This window comes from Salvelinus sp. IW2-2015, unplaced genomic scaffold (assembly GCF_002910315.2).
Source record: "Salvelinus sp. IW2-2015 unplaced genomic scaffold, ASM291031v2 Un_scaffold4417, whole genome shotgun sequence".
NCBI lineage: Eukaryota > Metazoa > Chordata > Actinopteri > Salmoniformes > Salmonidae > Salvelinus > Salvelinus sp. IW2-2015.
The window spans coordinates 9,945-31,605 of NW_019945687.1; the positions used below are offsets into that span (position 1 = coordinate 9,945).

The 21,661-nt window shown below is 41.1% G+C and overlaps 1 protein-coding gene across 1 annotated transcript; it reads right to left on the minus strand.

Moving 5' to 3' along the window:
• Positions 1–2,582: 2,582 nt before the first annotated feature.
• On the minus strand, positions 2,583–16,479 carry LOC112077260 (acidic leucine-rich nuclear phosphoprotein 32 family member B). Its single transcript, XM_024143808.2, has 7 exons — positions 16,291–16,479; positions 14,736–14,885; positions 13,992–14,114; positions 11,234–11,420; positions 10,280–10,377; positions 3,002–3,071; positions 2,583–2,770 (listed from the first exon to the last, which is right to left on the minus strand). The coding sequence occupies exons 1-7, from the start codon at positions 16,342–16,344 to the stop codon at positions 2,700–2,702; spliced, it is 753 nt and encodes a 250-aa protein (XP_023999576.1). The 5' UTR covers positions 16,345–16,479; the 3' UTR covers positions 2,583–2,699.
• Positions 16,480–21,661: the final 5,182 nt, after the last annotated feature.

Sequence of the window (21,661 nt, forward strand, 5' to 3'; positions counted from 1 at the left end):
CTGGTCCGTGGGAACAGTATTTCTCTAGCTCTGGTCAGGGAACAGTATTCCTCTAGCTCTAGTCCGTGGGATGAGGCTGGCCGGTCCCGGAGTTTAACTATAATCAGTTCTAGAATGTGAGTTTAAACGTAGTGGTTCTCAGACCTTTCCTCTGGGATCCCCAGCTGTTTCACCACGTTTGTTGTAGCCCAGAACCCTGTAGTTCCCTTGCTCAGACATTGCAGGCATCCAGCAATGGTCGCGTGCCACGGCAGACTGTGCAGTCGGCACCAGATTGCTAGAGACAGGCTGTTAGTTCAGCAACAAAACCGAGGCATGTGCAACTATGGTGCAAAACAGACAGTTGGCTTAGATTGACAAATACATTGGCACAATGAGCACTTCTCTCACATACTTAGGTTGGTTAGCTAGTGAATTTTAATCATACTAGCATCGACATGGTAACAAGATGAAACGAGTCACGATTCAACACGTGGCAGTTTGTCGTTGTTGACAGCCATCTGGCCAACCAGCATCACAAGTACTCATGGAATTCTGGGCCAATTTCCGAAGCGGGCGTATATTCTTTGCCGACGTGATCTTACGTATGTGGGTTAGCTTTGATAGCGTAATTTTTTCCGATTGAGCAGACGTAACGCGGTCTCGGCTAGAGTGGACCACGCGTGTCGAATGGAGGCCTTTGTTAGTTGCATGGCTGACAGTGAGACAGCTGTGAAAGCTGGTCCTTCGGCATAGAGTGGTGTGACCTAATGCGTGTCTGAATGGCAGGCCTTTGTCCTAGTTCATAGCTGACACTACAGCTGTGAGACGGCCGGTCTCGGCTAGAGTGGGACCCGCCTGTTTCGAATATCTGTAGACCTGCCCTGTTTGTGTCTCAGTTCATTTTGGGGCGTTTGGGCATGAACGACGTACCATGTCGTGAACACACGGTCTCCGTTAGAGTGCGGATATCGCATGCGTGTTCGAGATGGCAGGCCATCGAGTCATATGTTTGCTAGATGAGTTACTAAATACACCCAATACAGAAATATGGAGCGTACAAGAACAAAATGTAAGAATTTTATTTACAAAGTCAATTTTTTGTATGTTTTGTTTGTCCTTGGTTCTGATTTTGTTGTTTTTTTTTGTGTCCTTGCTTATCCATGGAGAGAGGAGAAAGAAACAGCCACAGACTAGCCAGAATGTACCCACAGAATCGGTCCCATTACACAATCTACGTGTGCACGTCCTATACCCTAAGTAGTGCATACTTCTTAGACCTAGGACAGGCTTAAGTTGCTACCCATACCGGCTGGCAACGCACCATTGCGCCTTGGAATGGTAAGCGCACCAGCTAAAGGATTAGGGTGTGATTTGAGAACGTAAGCCAGAAAGTGACCCTGCTTTAGCGTCCTGGTCCGGTCCAATCCTAACACGCGAGACACCACAGGGAGGAGAGAGCGAGACGAGGCTATCTGGATGCAGGAACTTACAAACAAATATGTTGCGCTTCTTGCAAGGCGAATCACTCAAATATTTTTAGAGAAAGCTCTTCGGCTTTGTGCAAATTCGAACATCTCTCAGCTAATTGTCTCTACAGGCCACCTCCCACATCTCCAGAGTTCAGGTATACCCTCAGCTAGGACACAGCGTAATGTAGCAAAGCCCGTGTATTCCATTAGCCCAGTGAGGTCTGCCACTACCTATTAGAACCCAGACGCCGCCCCCTATGGGCAACCCCATTCCCTAAGTAGTGCACTACTTTAGACCAGGCCCTATGGCAACCCCATTCCCTAAGTAGTGCACTACTTTAGACCAGGCCCTATGGCACCCATTCCCTAAGTAGTGCACTACTTTAGCAGGCCCCTATGGCAACCCCATCCCTAGTATGCACTACACTTTAGACCAGGCCCATTGGTAACACCCATTCCCTCAAGTAGTGCACTACTTTAGACTGAGCTTCTTTATTTTAAAAAAAAAAAAGGCCTTGTCAAAAGCATTGCACTAACAGGATTAATTTGGGACACATCGAGTCGACGATTGTCCCCGTTAGGAAGTTGGGTGGTTTGGTTGTTCCGTCTGTGCACCACAAAGGTTGTTTACAGACGGAATCTCTGAATTACGTTTGTGACTCATCACAGACCCCCTCCCCCACCCCCCCCCGCCCTTGGCGTGACATCAGTTCTGGAACGCCGGCGGTAATTCACGACGAAATCAGACAGAGACCCTCCCGCCCGGTGGGAGGTGTCACCAGGAAATGCCTGTGCGGTGACGAAAGACTCGGTTGTTTGCTTGGGATTCTCATTCCCAGACCCCCTCCTCCCTCCTCCCAATAAACTAACGAACACGGGCAACTCAATGCAATAGGGTGCATGTAGGGTTGAATAACCAAATAGCTCACCTATTCCCTATATAGTGCACTACTTGTGAAACCCTATTAGGAAGGCTTTTTTCAATGGACTATGGGTTTGAGTCAAAGTAAGTGACACATCTATAGGACATAGGGTGCCACTAGTTGGATGGAAGGCTTTGGGGGAAAAGGGGAGACGGGTGATAGCGGCAGTAAGAGGGCAACTAAAGGCCAAAGAGGGGTATCTGAGATATGGAGGGGTCTCAGATATTGAGGGATCAGGAGGTCTCAGATATCGAGGGGTGTGGGGGTCAGATATTGAGGGGTCTCAGATATCGAGGGGTGTGGGGGGGGGTCAGGGGAGGGACACTCAATCATCTTCATCCTCATCTTCAGGCTCCCTCTTCCTCTTCTCTCCTTTCACTGGAGAGTCATCCTCTTCTGGAGAGAGAGAACATTTAGATATGGGTCCCCAAACGAACAACGCGTACGGCTGTGTACCAAATGGCCCCTTATTCCATATGTAGTACACTACCTTGACCAGATAGGGTGCCATTTGGGATCACAGCCTTCGTGTATGCATGTACATAGCCAAATTAAAACATTTCAATGGAAGTTTGGAAACCGAAATGAGACTAGAGGACACTTGGGATTGTGTATAACGCTACTAACCGTCTTCTTCGTCGTCTTCGTCATCGTCGTCTTCATCATCGTCGTCAACATCTCCGTTCACCTCCCCCTCCTAGAGAGAGAGAGAAACAGTTTGTTCGTTGTACTCACGTCACCAGTGTAGTTTCAGGGTTAAGCTAGCGTCTCCAGTATAGTTTCAGGGTTAACTTCATTGACGCTAGGATACAAAAATGTTATGTTTGGAAAAATAACGTTCCCAACGTAAACGGCCTATTTCTCAGGCCCAGATGCTAGAATATGTATATAATTGACAGATTAGGATAGAAAACACTCTAAAGTTTCCAAAACTGTCAAAATATTGTCTGTGAGTATAACAGAACTGATTTTGCAGGCGAAAACCTGAGGAAATCCAACCCGGAAGTGCCTCTTATTTTGAAAAATCCCTGTTCCATTGCCTGCCTATCCTCCATTTAAAGGGATATCAACCAGATTCCTTTTCCAATGGCTTCCACAGGTTGTGACCAGGCTTTAGACATAGTTTCAAGCTTTTATTCTGAAAAAATGAGCGAGATTTATCAAATCGCGTCGGTGTCCTTGATTAGTGCTTGCTTTTATTTCTGTCCTGTATTGAATTACTTTACCGTCCGGTTGAAATGTATGTTAAAAACAACCTGAGGATTGATTATAAAAACGTTTGACATGTTTCTACAAACTTTACGGATACTATTTGGAATTATCGTCTGCCCTTCAAGACCGGTGGATTACTGAACATAACGCGCCAAACAAATGGGAGGTTTTTGGATATAAAAATAATCTTTATCGAACAAAAGGAACATTTATTGTGTAACTGGGAGTCTCGTGAGTGCAAACATCCGAAGATCAAAAAGGTAAGCGATTAATTTTATTGCTTTTGACTTTCGTGAACAATCTACATTGCTGCTAGGTGTTCGTAATGTTTTGTCTAGTGATCGATAAACTCACACAAAMGCTTGGATTGCTTTCGCTGTAAAGCATATTTTCAAAATCTGACACGACAGGYGGATTAACAACAAGCTAAGCTGTGTTTTGCTATATTGCACTTTTGATTTCATGAATATAAATATTTTTAGCATTTTTTTTTATTCGGCGCTCTGCAATTCAGCGGTTGTTGATGACAATTATCCCGCCAAAGGTGCGCCAAGAGGTTTAAGCTAGCGTCTCCAGTGTAGTTTCAGGGTTAAGCTAGCGTCTCCAGTGTAGTTTCAGGGTTAAGCTAGCGTCTCCAGTGTAGTTTCAGGGTTNGCGTCTCCAGTGTAGTTTCAGGGTTAAGCTAGCGTCTCCAGTGTAGTTTCAGGGTTAAGCTAGCGTCTCCAGTGTAGTTTCAGGGTTAAGCTAGCATCTCCAGTGTAGTTTCAGGGTTAAGCTAACATTAGCAGGCTAACCTGTTGATCCTGCTTTGTGAAAACGACCAACATGTGTATATCAGAAACGATAACTAGGTGGCACCAGAGCCTGTACTTAATTCAACGTTTTGAATTAACTGGGCAATATGGCCAAAATGTCATACCACGATATATATTTTTTAACAGTATGATGCCATTTTATGCATTTCAAGTGTGCTGAGACTTGTTCCTGTTTATACAGTTTTGACTCCAGCACCTTCTCAAAAAAAAAAACTGCTTTGGTTGTACGGTAGAATCTTCCCATTATTCTACATGTTCTTGAATATTAAAAGTTCCCGTCGGAACAAAAATATAAATACGCAACGTGTTGGTCCCATGTTTCATAGGTAAAAAAAAAATAATCTCAAAATTTTGTGCACAAATGTATTTACATCCCAGTTAGTGAGCATTTCTCCTTCACCAAGATAATCCATCCAACTCAGTAAAAAGGTTTGAAATTGTTGCGTTTATATTTTTCGTTCAGGGATTTTAAATTAGTCTTCATTCTGATTGTTTTATACGTTTCAATACAACTTCAATCAAAAATCATTTCCAGAATTTTTATAAATCTCCTGGACTTCAATCATTATTTCCACACCACGCACAGCTGCATGACAGGAACTGTTGGAAACTTGGAAGTGGTATAGTTATTCAAATTCTATAGAACCTTGAATACATTGTTGTTTGACATAAATTAATAAATTAGGGAAGAAATGTTGACAGGGTAGGAACCAAAGTGTTGGTCAGTGTTTCCAGGTGACCCTAATTAGATGTTACATTCCATGTTTTCTAACCTCATGTAGCTGCACAAAACATGCTTATCTAGGCCTACACTAGTACCAGGCTGTATTAGCTAGCTAAGTTTGCTCTGACTCTTGATACATTTAGCAAGTTAGCTAGCGATTAGCGGCTAACACGATTTATTTTAGCCACAACTTGCTAAGGAAGCATGTCAACAACAGCATCTGACCATTCAGAGTGAACAGCAAGAAAGTGCTTGAGACTCTCCTTGAGTGACAAGGGGACAGGGCTTGGAGTGACAGGGGCCTAAAAGTAACTTTAGTCCACCAGCAAATGTGGCATGTAGATGGAAGAATCTACCTACCAGCCACTCCAATTTAAAAATCAGCCAAATTTTTCCCGGCATAATTATAAAATTTTTAAAAATACCACGCTTAACGTTTCTAAAATTAAAAAAAATATATTAGTAAGAAGTAATACGATATTGCCCAATTTCATGACGAGTCTTTTGACCAAAATATCAGAAAAAAGCTGGGTTGGAATACTCATACTACCCACATTAACCGTACTATTTGTGACGTGAATTGAGTATATAGCATGCTTATCAGTCATAGTATGGATATAGGTTAGTATGCAAACAGTTCCCGGATGTCATACTAAATATAGCCAAAATATACACGCAGAGGACACTAGTTCCATACTTTAGGGCCCATAATGCAATTCTTCAGGAAATGGGCATGGATTCACATCGTTTTCAGATTTGAAGAAAACGGTCGGGAACATATGCAGCCGAAGTACAACGAGAGCGAATTTAATTGCTTGAACTAATTATGACAAATGTTAACAAAATCGAGCTATGTAATAAAGTAATTCCTTTTCAAATAAGTTACACGTTATGTTGGCTGACAATTGGTTAGCTACGCTGTCCTTACGAACTACATAGCTTATCATTACAGCAGTATGTTCCGGTATGCTAGTTGGCTACGTATACATCAAACTTGCCAGTATATTAACTATCTATCTAACTACCCAACGTTTATTGACTTGATTATTCCCATCATTCTTAGCTAAATGGTATAGTTGTGTGTTCTCAATGGACATTCGGGTTCTTTCGTAAATCCGTTCTGGCTATCTACTCCGATTTCAGAGCAGTCTCGTCTGAGTGTACCAGAGCGCACAATAATGAATTTACGAGTGCTCAACACCAGTTGAATATGGCCGGTGTCAGTTAACAAATTGACAAAAAAATATATAATTTTTGTATACATTAAAATGTATAATAATATAATTAAATTATTGCCAGCAGCACAGTTAGTCACCAACGCTCTGGATAACATGATAACTGCCTAACCAGCTCTGCGAGGGCCAGTAAAATGGTCATAGAGGTCGACCGATTATTGGAGGACCAAAAAAAACGATACCGATTAAAATTGGACGATATATACAACAACAATACTGAATGAACAGTTATTTTAACACATAAATAACAATATGGAAAAACAGTGTTGAAGAAGAAAGTAAAAGTGCAATATGTGCCATGTAAAAAAGCTAAAGTTTAAGTTCCTTGCTCAGAACATGAGAACATATGAAAGCTGGTGGTTCAATATTCCCAGTTAAGAAGTTTTAGGTTGTAGTTATAAGAATTATGATGCGTCAAATATTTCTCTCTATCCCATTTGTATTTCATATACACCTTTGCCTATTGGATGTTCTTATAGGCACTTTAGTATTGCCAGCCCAGTCTCGGGAGTTGATAGGCTTGAAGTCATAAACAGCGTTGTGCCTCAAACATTGCTAAGGGCTGCTGGCAAACACAGTCAAGTGCTGTTTGAATGAATGCTTACGAGCATGCTGCCGCCTACTACAGCTCAGTCAGACTGCTCTATCAAATCAGACKTAATTATAATAAACACAGAAATACGAGCCTTTGGTCATTAATATGGTCAAATCCGGACACGATCATTTAGAAAACAACATATTTATTCTTTCAGTGAAATACGGAACCGTTCTGTATTTTATCGAACGGGTGGCATCCCTAAATATTGCTGTTACATTGCACAACCTTCAATGTTATGTCATAATTATGTAAAAGCCTGGCAAATTAATTACGGTCTTTATTAGGAATAAATGGACTTCACAGTTTGCAACGAGCCAGGCGGCCCAAACTGCTGCATATACCCTGACTGCTTGCACGGAACGCAAGAAAAGTGACAATTTCCCTGGTTAATATTGCCTGCTAACATGAATTTATTTTAACTAAGTATGCAGGATTAAAAAAATACATGTCTGTGTATTGATTTTAACAAAAGGCATCGATGTTTATGGTTAGGTACATTTGTGCAACGATCGTGCTTTTCCCCCCCGCAAATGTGCTTTTGTTAAATCATCACTCGTTTGGCAAAGTTGAAGTAGGCTGTGATTCAATGATAAATTAACAGGCACCGCATTGATTATATGCAACGCAGGACAAGCTAGTTAACCTAGTAATATCATCAACCATGTGTAGCTAACTAGTAATTATGTGAAGAATGATTGTTTTTCTAAATAAGTTTAATGCTAGCTAGCAACTTACCATGGCTGCTTGCTGCCACAAGGTCCTTTTGACGCTGCCCTCGCATAACAGGTGGTCAGCCTGCAACTCAATTTCCTYGTGGATCTTAATATAAAATCGGCCATAATCGGCATCCAAAAAGGCCGATTACTGATTGTTATGAAAACTTAAAATCGGTCATGCCGATTCAATCGGAAGTAACTAGCAAGCTAGCCAACTTTAGCTTGGGTGCTTGACTTCCGCTGTAAGGTCAGAACGCTCAAATCAACACTAGTCCTAGGCCCGAGCGTCCAGTGTGCGCTGCGAGAGCGAAACGCAGTGAATTTACAAAACGCACAACGCTCTGAATTTTTACGAGCTCAACCTGGCACTCCAGAATTAATTAAAGAACACACCTGAAGTCGTAAAATGTCTAACTAGTAATTTGTTACGCTAACTAGCTAGCAAGAGGTTGCATAGCAACAGCGTCAACWTCCGGGCAGACAGGCGAATAGCTAGTACRCTCAACTGAAAGGATACCGTTYSTTTACGGTATCCTAAAATTAAACTACTCATTGTGTAGTACACAGTGCGTTAGTACGGATATTCAAAACACAGCTAAAATGTTCAGCCGCCACTAAGAGCGGAAGGTTATCGTGGTAACGGAGACACTCGAGTCACCGCGTGTGTCTGACAGGATTTTGGATCTGACTAGTAGTAGATAACATCTCCTCGCTATCAGTCGAAGCTCAAACTAACATTGAAAAACAAAAAAAAGCTTGTGAACAAAAACGTAAACAGCCAAGAAAAAAACACAAGGACAAAGTCCATTATTGTTTCTACACAGATTCGATTTAGGCCATGTCTTTGACACGCCTGGCTGAAATATTACCCCCCTCCCGCCCCCCTAACATGGCTGCCAGAATGGTGTAGTGTCATTTTAACGCATCATAAAACCTCAATGTCCCCGACTCTCTGAACACCCCGGACAGCATCTTTCTCTATAAGAGATTCAACAACCCGTATGACCTATTCCCTGTAACAAGCAGTCAATCAATATCCTTATTGTTTCAAATTAGAAAAGTGTTATAAGTTAGTGTCCACCTATTAAAATAAGGGGAGCACTATACAGCACATTCAGATCCCTTGACCTTCCCCACATTTTGTTACGTTACAACCTTATTCTAAAAATGGATTCAATTGTATTTTCCCCCTAAACCTTACCACACAATACCCCATGACGAAGCAAAAACATGTTTAGACAGACATTTTTCCAAATGGGTGTGTGTATATATATATATATATATATATATATATATATATAAAATAAATATCACATTTACATAAGTATTCAGACCTGTTACTCAGTACTTTGTTGAAGCACCTTTGGCAGCGATTACAGCCTTCGAGTCTTCTTGGGTATGACGCTACAAGCTTGGCACACCTGTATTTAGGGAGTTTCTCCCATTCTTCTCAAGTTCTCAGGTTGGATGGGGAGCATCACTGCACAGCTATTTTCAAGTCACTCCAGGGATGTTCAAGTCCGGACTCTGGCTGGGCCACTCAAGGACATTGAGATACTTGTCCTGCATGTCTTGGTTGTGTCCTTGTCCTGTTGGAAGGTGAACCTTCGCCCCAGTCTGATGTCCTGAAGGCTCTGGAGCAGGTTTTCATCAAGGATCTCTTTCCTTCGATCCTGACTGGTCTCCCAGTACCTGCCGCTGAAAAACAGCATTTTGCTGCCACCACCATCCTTCACCGTTGGGATGATGCCAGATTTCCTCCAGAAGTGACGCTTGGCATTCAGGTGACAGAGTTCAATCTTGGTTAGGTGCCATCTGGCCACTACCATAAAGGCCTGATTGGTTCAGTGCTGCTGAGATGGGAGAACCTTACAGAAGGACAATCATTTCCACAGAGGAACTCTGTCAGAGTGACCATCGGGTCTTGGTCACCTCCCCGACCAAGACCCTTCTCCCCCGATTTCTCAGTTTGGCCGGGCGGCCAGCTTTAGGAAGAGTCTTGGTGGTTCCAAACTTCATCCATTTTAGAATGGAGGCCACTGTGTTATTGGGGACCTTCAATGCTGCAGAAATGTTTTGGTACCCTTCCCCAGATTTGTGCTTTGACACAATCCTTTCTCGGAGCTCTATAGACAATTCCTTCAACCTCATGGGTTGGTTTTTGCTCTGACGTGCACCGTCAACTGTGGGACTCCAATCAAGTTGTAGAAACATCTTAGGGATGATCAATGGAAACAGGATGCATTGGAGCCCAATTTCGAGTCTCGTAGCAAAGGGTCTGAATACTTACATACTTACAAGGTTAGTTTTTAATACATTTGCAAAAAAGTCTAAAACTATTTTCGTTTTGTCATTATGGGGTATTGTGTGTAGATTGATGAGGAATTTGTATTTTATTTAATCCATTTTAGAATAAGGCTGTAACGTAACAAAATGTGGCAACGGTCGAGGTCTGAAAACTGTCCGAATGCATTGTATTGCGAGACTATATTTATTAATGTTTCACTATTCAGTTAGTAAGCACCAGGTCAATCTTTTTATTGGCACAGACAATACAGCTAAACATGTAACATATGTGTATTCAACATGACATCCGTGTTCTTACCTCTCCACTCTCCCCACTGTCATCATCTTCCTCTGCAACGACCTCTTCGTCATCCTCCTCTTCATCCTCCTCCTCTTCAGACTCTCCCTCCTCCCCTTCTGTTCCACAGGACAAAAACAACATTAGACCCTCCCTCCTCTCTACAGACCAGAGACTATAGAGTCTCCCTCTTCCCCCTCTGTCCTACAGGACAGACCAGAGACGACAACAGCTCAGTCAAGTGCCATTTCAATTAGCGTGATACTGGCAGCCTATGGGCCCAAGTTACTATTTTGGGGGATTTATTGTTRGACATAAAATACAAAAAAAAAAACATCACGAAATCAGCGCCAACTGATTTTAAAATCGAGGAAATTTGTTCCCAAATATTCCCACATACATAGAGAGATGTGATCGTATCCTTAAAGGCAGGTTTGAAATGATTGTTTTAGTCAAATACTGTATCTGTTCGGGGCTTCTTGCAGTTCATTTGCAGACTACAAATTATTATGGTTCTGACCCCCCCTGACCATATGCTCAAAAATAAATAAATAAATTATATAATATATTAATAATTATTAATATAAATATATTTAAAACAACCTGGGGCTGAATCTAGATAATCCCTGCCCTATATAGTGTAATCTCAACATCTTCATAAAGAGACATGATAAACCACATCCATTCATCTGCCTAGCCAGAATCATAGAGACACTGGGACAGTGTCCATTTCCGCAGACAGAAACTAGCTATTATAGGACGTCCCTTGATGTTTTGCTCATTTGTCAACCTTGCAGTTGGTGTTTCTTTAAGAATTTAGGGAAGAGGGATGCCTAGTCAGTCGCTAAACTAATTTAGAGGGGGGGGGGGGGCTGCCTTAGGGCCCAGGGAACAGTTGATGTTGAGGGTTAACTGCCTTGCTCTTAACAGCTAGGCTACCTGCCGCCCCGTAAGTTCCCTCTCAGGAAGTCTCACCTTCRTCATCTTCATCCTCGACCCCGTCTCCCTCGCCGTCCGAGTCGGAGGCCTCGCAGTCTTCGATATCGTAGCCATCCAGGTACGTGAGCTGTGGGAGGAGCTTGAAGATGCTCTCTCTGTAGTCTCCCAGGTTGGTGACCTCACAGTTAAACAAGTCCAGGGACTTCAGTATGGGAAGCTTTTTCTAAACGAGGGAGAGGTTATAACAGTGTTATTCCCAGCTATAACAGTCTCATGTAAACAGGGTTTAAAGCAAGGGTATAAATAAAAGCTATAAATGTTGTATTCACAGTTATAAGTCTTAAGAGCTATGACAGTCTTATTCCAAGTTATAAGCGGTTATAACCAGTCATATTCCCAGCTAGAATGGTCTTATTCAGTAACAGTTCCAACAACCACAAGTAGTCTTATTTAGGGATGCACGATATATYGGTGAACATATCGGAATCGGACGATATTAGCTAAAAATGCTAACGTCGGTATCGGCCATTTTACGAGTCAAACGCCATTTGCAAGCCAAGTGCCACCACTACTATCAGTAGCACTGTCAAAACGATACAAGAAAACCCAGAAAACAAGCAAACACCGGCCACAAACGATGTGTTTACAATACCGCGTTGGTAATAAAGCATCATTTGTTTCGACCGCAACTTCTGGGGTAGCTAGCTTTAGCTTGGTATCTAGCTAGCACCAATACAACCAGCCTGAAAACAATGACCAGTAGAAACTGCAGTCATTTTCATTAGTCTTAGCAAGGATTTAGGAATCCTTGTGAGTTAAGTATTAGCTAGTCAGCCACTTGTTGTTCCCCTATTGAAACTGAACTTCAGTTCAGTTCATGAAAATAAATAGCTAGCCAGCTAAATAGCTAGCCTGTTGCCCAAAGCTAACTTTATAAGCAGCCAGCTAGCTTCATCTGGTTGGTGAGGCTCGACCGCACCGGATTGTGAAGCTAGCCACAATAAGGATTATGCACAATAGTGGAATTTGCGGTTTGCCTTCAAAATAAAAGCACCCCCCAAAGTGATGCAGAAGGTTACAATTGGTGGAATCATGCCGTATTTAGACTAGATAATGTTAAACAAGGTTGGAATGTGAAGCAATGAAATGGGGCATCAGTCTAATCGACTATGAAGAGTTTACGCGTTGCTCTTATCGTGGGACTGTGAAATCRCCTCTCCAGTCAGCCTATTGTGTGTATTGACATTCATATTGCACTAYASAGCTTTACCCAAGGATTGGGGATCAATGTTATGGGGGTATCAGTCTAGTCAATACCCAATATATTTYCCCCCCAACGTCCTCCTCAGAGTTATCAGACTCCGAAACATCCACACAGTAGTTTTTCCTCTGGAATTGTGTTCAATCCACATAGTAGGTTGACAATAAATGTGGCTCAATTCACAGTTGTTTCAGAGTCCYGCAATAAGAGCTACGCTGCTAATGTCCTCTGGGTGTCACTGAGTAGACTGATACCCCATGTCATTGATCTACAATCCATAGGTAAGGCTGTATAGTGGAATGAGCATGCCCCCAACGCAATGCTAAAGTAGAATACATCCAGTGGGATTTTAGATTTGTCAAATTAACAAAATATTGTATTTTGTTTATTTTATATAACATTCCAACCTCGTACAGCACAATCTATTTAATTACGGCATAATTCTACTATTTGTATTCATCCGCATCACTGTCAATGACATACTTTTATTTTGAAGGCTAACTGCAAAGTCCACTATTGTGGCTAATCCTTATTGTGGCTAGCTTCACATAGATGGGGACCGACCACCATTAATTAAATAAGAACTGACTTATAAAATCAGGGTTATTTTAGATGACACCTAGGTAACTATAGCTACTGAAACAGATTGTAGTTTTGCTATGTGTTCATGGGAAGAACATTGCTTGCATCTATTAGCTAGCTAGTTTTTTGTTATGACCAGCACTGTTTGCGTACGAGAGAACTTTACCAGCATCATAGCATACGTACCGATGAATCAGTGTGACATATATGAAATACGAGTGAGTGTAATCAATGTGTAATAACACCCTTTTTTTTTTATGCGTTAAATTATGTGACGTGCAGTCATATTCAGGTCCTGATTGGTCAACAAGCTTATTTGGACACGTCAAATCGTGTTATTTGACACGCAAAGACCCAGACGTCATTCCATAGTATGAGACATCCTGGTTGAAAATGAAATAGCTGAACAACGAAACAGCACAGCAAGTAAGTGAAAGATATATATTTTTGTGGTAATGCGGACGGACATACGTTAATGACAACAAAAGAACTTTTTGGTCAGTGTGGTGTGTGTGTGACCTTTATTTAACTATGCAAGTCAACGAAGAACAAATTCTTATTTACAACGATGGCCTACCCCGGCCAACGYTAGGTCAATTGTGCGCCGCCCTATGGGACTCCCAATCACGGCCGGATGTGACACAGCCTGGATTCGACCCAGGGACTGTAGTGACGCCTTGCACTGAGATGCAGTGCCTTAAACCGCTGCGGCCGTGTGTTTAAACTATTTAACTGTACTAGAATGCTTAAAAAGCTGCAAAAAATGTTAATATCGGTCATCGGTATTGTTTTTTGAGCACAGAAAATATTGGATATAGGTTTCAGCCATTTTTATTTTTTTAATCAGTGCATCACTAGTCTTATTCAGTAACAGTTAACACCCACCAGGGGTCTTATTCAGTAACAGTCAACACCCACCAGGGGTCTTATTCAGTAACAGTCAACACCCACCAGTGGTTCCAGTGTGCTGATGTCCTTGAACTTGTTCCCAGAGAGGTTGAGGTGTGTGAGGTTCACTAGCCTCTCAGCCAGCACCTCCAAACCACCAGATATCCTGTTGTCACTCAGCTCCAACTACAGAAGAAGAAGAGGAAACATTAAATTATTTATTTTCAGTCTAGGGGGAAACAGAAGCTTCTTGTTTGTGTAATGTGACATGGTGAAATGATACACTTTGTTATGACTTAATTATGAATTTAAACTGGTCTTTAAAAGGAAAACAGATTATTACGATCTATGACAATGTACACTATTCTATTATTACCCATCTTCCCAAGGGCCTAGTTCACGAAGTCATTTAAAATTACTGAAATGTTTTGCTGGATTAAACAACATTTTAAAAGAGAAGTTCAGCTGGTCTGAAGCCAAAACAGAAAGGAAATCCCCTTGTTTAAAACATCCCCTACACGCTGTTTACCAGTGATGGTTTCCCTTGTTTAAAACATCCCCTACATGCTGGTTTACAGTGATGGTTTCCCTTGTTTAAAACATCCCCTACACGCTGGTTTACAGTGATGGTTTCCCTTGTTTAAACCATCCCCTTCAACAATAGCTGCATGCTGGTTTAGTGTGATGCTACCTTTCCTCAGTTTGGGTATGATTGACGTGAATATGGGGCTGTATGGGCCCTGTTCGAGTGTAGTGCCCTGTAAAATAAACATGGTGCCAATTGGGCCACAACCTTAGTCGTCGTACCTTTTTTAATTTCCCCAGTTTGGGTATGTTTGAGACGTTGATGAGGCCGACGTTGATGAGACTCAACAGTTCCAGGTTCTCAAACTCCTCCGTTATGCCCTCCATTTTCCCCTCGTTCGACCTACAGTTATCCAGGACAAGTTCCTGAACCTAGAAGAGAAGGACCGGGAGATAAACAGGGGTATGAAAAGGGAGAGGGGGATAAATAAACGTTTGTGTCAGTAGTTATTTTGAATATTTCTTTTTACACGTATTTCTATCAAAAGGTGCAAATGGGGGATTTTGTGTTTCGAATCGGTTTTATTTGGCATCTGAAAAGTAGCCATGTTTATAAGCAGAACTGTTTGTAAACTGTGTGCACGTGACGTAGATAGCTGGTGAGGGGACTCGATTAATTTCCCCCGGGCAGGCGTGTTTTGCACTGGTGAAATTTGGTTGCTTTCGTTTTGGAACCGGGCTGCCTTCCGGGCATGAGCCAAGTGGCCCGCTCAAAAGTCGGTTCAAAGCATGGGAGTCATGATAAGGATTCTGCGTTGACGTGCATTTTTTTTGTTTAAATGTTTTTATTTATTTTTTTATAATCAAAAGCAAACTGCCTTCCCAATGAAAACTACATAGAAAACAATATTTTATGGAAAAGTGATGTACGTTTCTGGACGACGCACAATGTTGCCAACATGACCGAGCGGCGCAGATTATTGTTCGATTTGAGAATGGCGCTCCTCCCTCACCGCTTTTGCCAGTTCACGTCAACGGCCATAGTCCGGTGCCCCACAGCTCAGCATAATCGAATCCCCCCAATGTTACCTAGCCACCTAAAGTAGCTAGCTAACTAACATAGCCACTAAAGTTACGTTGCTAGCCAGCTAGCTAACGGACGGTTTTTAACTGGTCAAAGTGTACCCAAACAGTTCGTGGCTGTGTACATTTACTATCATTTCAAAATAAGCAATATTCATAGCTATAGATATAACCGGCAAAACAAATAATCTAAAGATTCGCTTTCTTGGTAACTAGCCGACATGCTAGATACGCGCCCAACACGTTGAGTCCTATGGGAAAAAAATGGCTACCACTATGCTAGCTAAAATGGCTAACGTAATGCTAGCTAGCGTTCGCAGTGATGTTCAGTGTGCTGGCCTTTACTTTGATAGTAAGGTTGATTGTTACAAAATATACATCTATATTAAACAAAAAAAATACATCAGATGGCTAACAATATAAAAAACAAAAACCGTATTTTTTGTGTGATAGTAGCTAACCATTTTGTTAGCCATTTTCCTGTTTACCTCACGGGTCCGGTTTGACTTGTAAAGTGATTCAGCTAAGTTAACGTATATAGATAAATTAGCGCTCCAAAACGAATGCATCCAATGGCATTAGCTAGTTAGTTTACAATATACATATTTATCTCATCAGAACTGAGTTTGAGAAAACGTAGAGGTAAAGAAAGTCGATTTCCAGCAGCAGGCTTCTGAGAGGACCCCATGTGCTCGACATGACTTCCACACACAGTAAACTTTGGTGTCGCATGTTAGCTAAATCATATACTTACATCCGACGGCGTCCTATTTCTCAGTTCTAGGTGAATTCTCTTTTTCATGTCCATTTCCCCCCTCTTATCTGGTTGGACCGTTTTCTTGGTTTCTACAGCCTGCTAGCTACCGTTGACGATCTGAAGCGAAAAGAGAGAGCTGCGTTCGTGGAAGTCAGAAACTGGGTCAAATGCGAATGATCTGTTTGCGCCGAGAAGAAACCGCGGCGAAACTAAATACTCAACAGTGCCCGGTGTGGCCGCCTTACCACACTGCAGGCAACATGCATGACTTATTGACGAACTACGGATGCACCAAGCTTTGGGACGCAACATATGTGATGGACAACCAATACTCAGTGATGGAAAAAGTAACGAATTGTCATATTTGGGTAAAAGTTGAAATACCCTAATAGAAAATGACTAAAGTAAAAGTGAAAGTCACCCAGTAAAATACTAATTGAGTAAAAGTATTTGGTTTAAAATATACTTAAGTATCAAAAGTAAATGTAAGTGCTAAAATATACTTATGTATCAAAAGTAAAAGTATAATTAATTTTAAATTCCCCATATTAAGCAAACCAGACGGCACCATTTTCTTGTTTTTATTTTTTTGAAATTACGGATAGCCAGGGGCATACTCCAACACTCAGACATAATTTACAAACGAAGCATTTGAAATTAGAATTATGTTCGATTTAATTTATACAGTAGTAATAATAATAACGCTTAAATTCTCTCCCAAATAGCCAAGAAACAAACACTTGCTTGTTTATCCGTCGTACTTTTTAATGCATCACAAGTATTGTTGGTTCTGATTTCAGCTATAAGCTGCATCTAGCTTTGGGACACAAAATCGTGAGTCTGTGTATTGGCAGCGGTTTAAAGAACTTAAGTAAAAATACTTTAAAGTACTACTTAAKTCGTTTTTTTATGGTATCTGTAATTTACTTTATTATTTATAAATTTTCACAACTTTTACTTTACTACATTCCTAAAGAAAATAATGTACTTTTTACTCCGTACATTTTCCCTGGCACCCAAAAGTACTCGTTAGATTTTGAATGATTAGCAGGACAGGAACATTTTCAAAATCGGGCACTTATCAAGAGAACATCCCTGGTCATCCATATTGCCTCTGATCTGGCAGACTCACTAAACACAAGTTCTTTGTTGTCAGCAATGTTGATGCAATATCAGTTGTTACCACACGGTGGCATTGTTGCTGTCGCATTTGCGTGGCTATGGACTCTTCTCAGGGCTTCAGTTCCGAAGTACAATAGCCTACTATGGAACTTTCTGGAGTTGGAACCATAGAATTACGAATTGGAAATATCTCCAGTTCTATGGTATGAAATTGTGATATGAAACCATTTGGCTTTTGATGTTCCACGGGGTTCCACTATTCTGATTTGGAATATTCACCAGCACTGGAGTTCTATGCCATATCTTCACACCTTTTACTTTTCAAGTCTCTTTCAGTGTGCATTACTGTAGCCTACTGTTGTTTATTGCTGCTGTCACGGTTTTAAAGCTGCAGTCCGTAATTCAAACAACATTTTGTGTGCACTTAAGAAAGACACTAGAGATCCAATCCAGTTTTTTTGTCATGGTGTTTATTTGAACAAGTCACATAACTATATTGTATTCATCATCTCACAACAGACATATTCAGATCATGGGCTTGTGGTCCAGAATAGGAGAGGAACAGCAACATCAACACCTCTCTATCCCACCCTCCCTCCATCAAAATCCTGATTGATACAACAGGCAGATACTGTACACACACACACACACACACACACGCACACACCACAACACACACAGGTTGGAAACCACAGAATTAGAATTCTAATTCTATGGTGGAACACAAACCAACACAGATAGATATAGTCTGTACAGTCCTCACTGAGGTTAATAACATGCGTATGCACCATAGCGGCTCAAATACCTCAGACAAATAAATAGTTAAATAAATAAAACAAGTCAAAACCATCACAGCAGGAAATCCTGGGTTAAAGTTCCTCCAAAATGTTCCCCTATCTCCTACATAGTACACTACCTTCAACTAGTACTACAAAAAAAGAATAGGGAGAGATTTCAGACCACTGGATTGCCTTGGACAACCCCAAAAAGCTGCAGCTATACTCCGTACCAGACGTTCTACTGTACTTTCTTCATACTGAACACTGCTCGGTCTCTAATCTAAGTTGTGCTTCTTATAACACTGTTATTGTAAGGCCCTTTGGCCTATAGGTCTTAACTGTGTATTAGACCATAAGGAAAGTACTGACACATACGGTAGGAAGGAGACAGAGGGTGTATCCCAAATAGCATTATATTCCCTATATAGTGCACTACTACTGACCAGGGCCCATTGGCATTATATTCCCTATATAGTGCACTACTACTGACCAGGGCCCATTGGCATTATATTCCCTATATAGTGCACTACTGTTGAGCAGGCCACTGGTCAAAAGTAGTTCACTATATAGTGAAGAGGGTGCCATTTAAGATGCAGAGAGAGAAAACATCATGACACAGTCAGACAGGTGTAGAGATACATACAGACTAGACAGAGACATCTACAGTTCGACAGCCTCTCTCAAGACAGCCCTCACTATTTCTATTGATCGGTTATTAAAACGTTGACATTGGTTATTAAAACGTTGACATTGGTTATTAAAACGTTGACATTGGATATTAAAACGTTGACATTGGATATTAAAACGTTGACATTGGTTATTAAAATGTTGACATTGATTATTGCCTCGTCATTGATTTTTTTTTAATTATTGAAGATCGTCAAGTCAACTTGTTCAGAGAGAAAGAGAATGTATATTTTCACTTAATCTCCAAGGCTGATAATTCTATCAAGAATATTTCTGTTTTCAAAGCAAAAACAGCAACAACCAACCAGGGTGTTAAAATGGTACCCTTTTCCCAGGGCTATTCAACTCTGGCCCCTACGAGGTCGGCTGCTTTTCTGTTCTAATAATTAATATCACCCACCTGGTGATATTAACCATAGCCATGCACCCACATCCTACAACATAGCTCTCATCCTACAACATAGCCCTGCACCCACATCCTACAMCATAGCCTTACAACATAGCCTGGCTCCCATCCTACAACATAGCCCTGCACCCACATCCTACAACATAGCCTTACAACATAGCCTGGCTCCCATCCCACAGGGCTAGTGTAGATACTGTGGTTGTGTCTATAGTGTTACAGGTATGGCTAGCCAGACCCAGAGACACTGCTAGGTGTAACAGATAGAAAGGCAAGCTCTGTTCATCTAGAATTCTCGAGTTCCAAATGTAAGTTCCATTCTAGGTTAGAATGCTCATAGTTATCTGTGGTTCTGGGCCAGTAGATTTCAATAACAACATAGTTATCTGTGGTTCTGGGCCAGTAGATTTCAATAACAACATAGATATCTGTGGTTCTGGGCCAGTAGATTTCCAAATGACAACATAGATATCTGTGTTCTGGGCCAGTAGATTTCAAATAACAATAGTTATCTGTGGTTCTGGGCCAGTAGATTTCAATAACAACATAGATATCTGTGGTTCTGGGCCAGTAGATTTCAATAACAACATAGTTATCTGTGGTTCTGGGCCTAGATTTCAATAACAACATAGTTATCTGTGGTTCTGGCCAGTAGATTTCAAATGACAATGTATATATCTGTGGTTCTGGCCAGTAGATTTCAAATGACAACATAGATATCTGTGGTTCTGGGCCAGTAGATTTCAAATGACAATGTATATATCTGTGGTTCTGGGCCAGTAGATTTCAAATGACAACATAGATATCTGTGGTTCTGGGCCAGTAGATTTCAAATGACAACATAGATATGTGTTCTGGGCAGTAGATTTCAAATGACAACATAGATATCTGTGGTTCTGGGCCAGTAGATTTCAATAACAAAATAGTTATCTGTGGTTCTGGGCCAGTAGATTTCAAATAACAACATAGTTATCTGTGGTTCTGGGCCAGTAGATTTCAATAACAACATAGATATCTGTGGTTCTGGGCCAGTAGATTTCAATAACAACATAGATATCTGTGGTTCTGGGCCAGTAGATTTCAATAACAACATAGTTATCTGTGGTTCTGGGCCAGTAGATTTCAATAACAACATAGATATCTGTGGTTCTGGCCAGTAGATTACAAATGACAACATAGATATCTGTGGTTCTGGGCCAGTAGATTTCAAATGACAATGTATATATCTGTGGTTCTGGGCCAGTAGATTTCAAATGACAAATAGATTCTGTGGTTCTGGGCCAGTAGATTTCAAATGACAATGTATATATCTGTGGTTCTGGCCAGTAGATTTCAAATGACACATAGATATCTGGTTCTGGGCCAGTAGATTTCAAATGACAACAACGATATGTGGTTCTGGGCCAGTAGATTTCAAATGACAACATAGATATCTGTGGTTCTGGGCCAGTAGATTTCAAATTCTGATTCTGATTCTGTGTTAATGTCTGTACGTTACAGGATGGTAATATGATTCTGTGTTAATGGCTGTACGTTACTGAATGGTAATATGATTCTGTGTTAATGGCTGTACGTTACTGAATGGTAATATGATTCTGTGTTAATGTCTGTACGTTACTGAATGGTAATATGATTCTGTGTTAATGTCTGTACGTTACTGAATGGTAATATGATTCTGTGTTAATGGCTGTACRTTACAGGATGGTAATATGATTCTGTGTTAATGGCTGTACGTTACAGGATGGTAATATGATTCTGTGACTCCTTTCAAATATCTTGAATACAAATAGTCTGTCAGCCTTTAAAAAAAGGGGCATGTAAGTATATTACATACGTCATTCAGTGATACATTTACCTCATATAGGAATGATCAATACTCACAAATACTAAACAGCTGTTTTGTTTGTGGTAACACAGGAAAATGCTAGTATAATAATTCATTTACATACGTTGATTACTAATAAATACGATTATTTTCATGAATTGTATAAAGAAAAGTACTGCGGTGGTCCTATTGCTGTAAAGTCTGCTTCCGACTCGCACTCTCAAACACGTAGATCCCCTGAACGCAGCTCACTCTCCAGCCCACTTTCCGACTCACACTCTCAAACACGCAGATCCCCTGAACACAGCTCACTCTCCAGCCCACTTTCCAGCTCACACTCTCAAACACGTAGATCCCCTGAACGCAGCTGACTCTCCAGATCCCAATCACCTGAAATCTGATCACCTGTTCACACACACCTGTGTGTCATTATCACACACTATTTAGTTGTTCTTTGCACCCCGTCATTGTGAGGTATTGATTGTTTTATGACACATGTCTTTGCGAAGCGCTGGGTTTCTTGTAATTTACTCCTCCTGTGTATGATAGTTT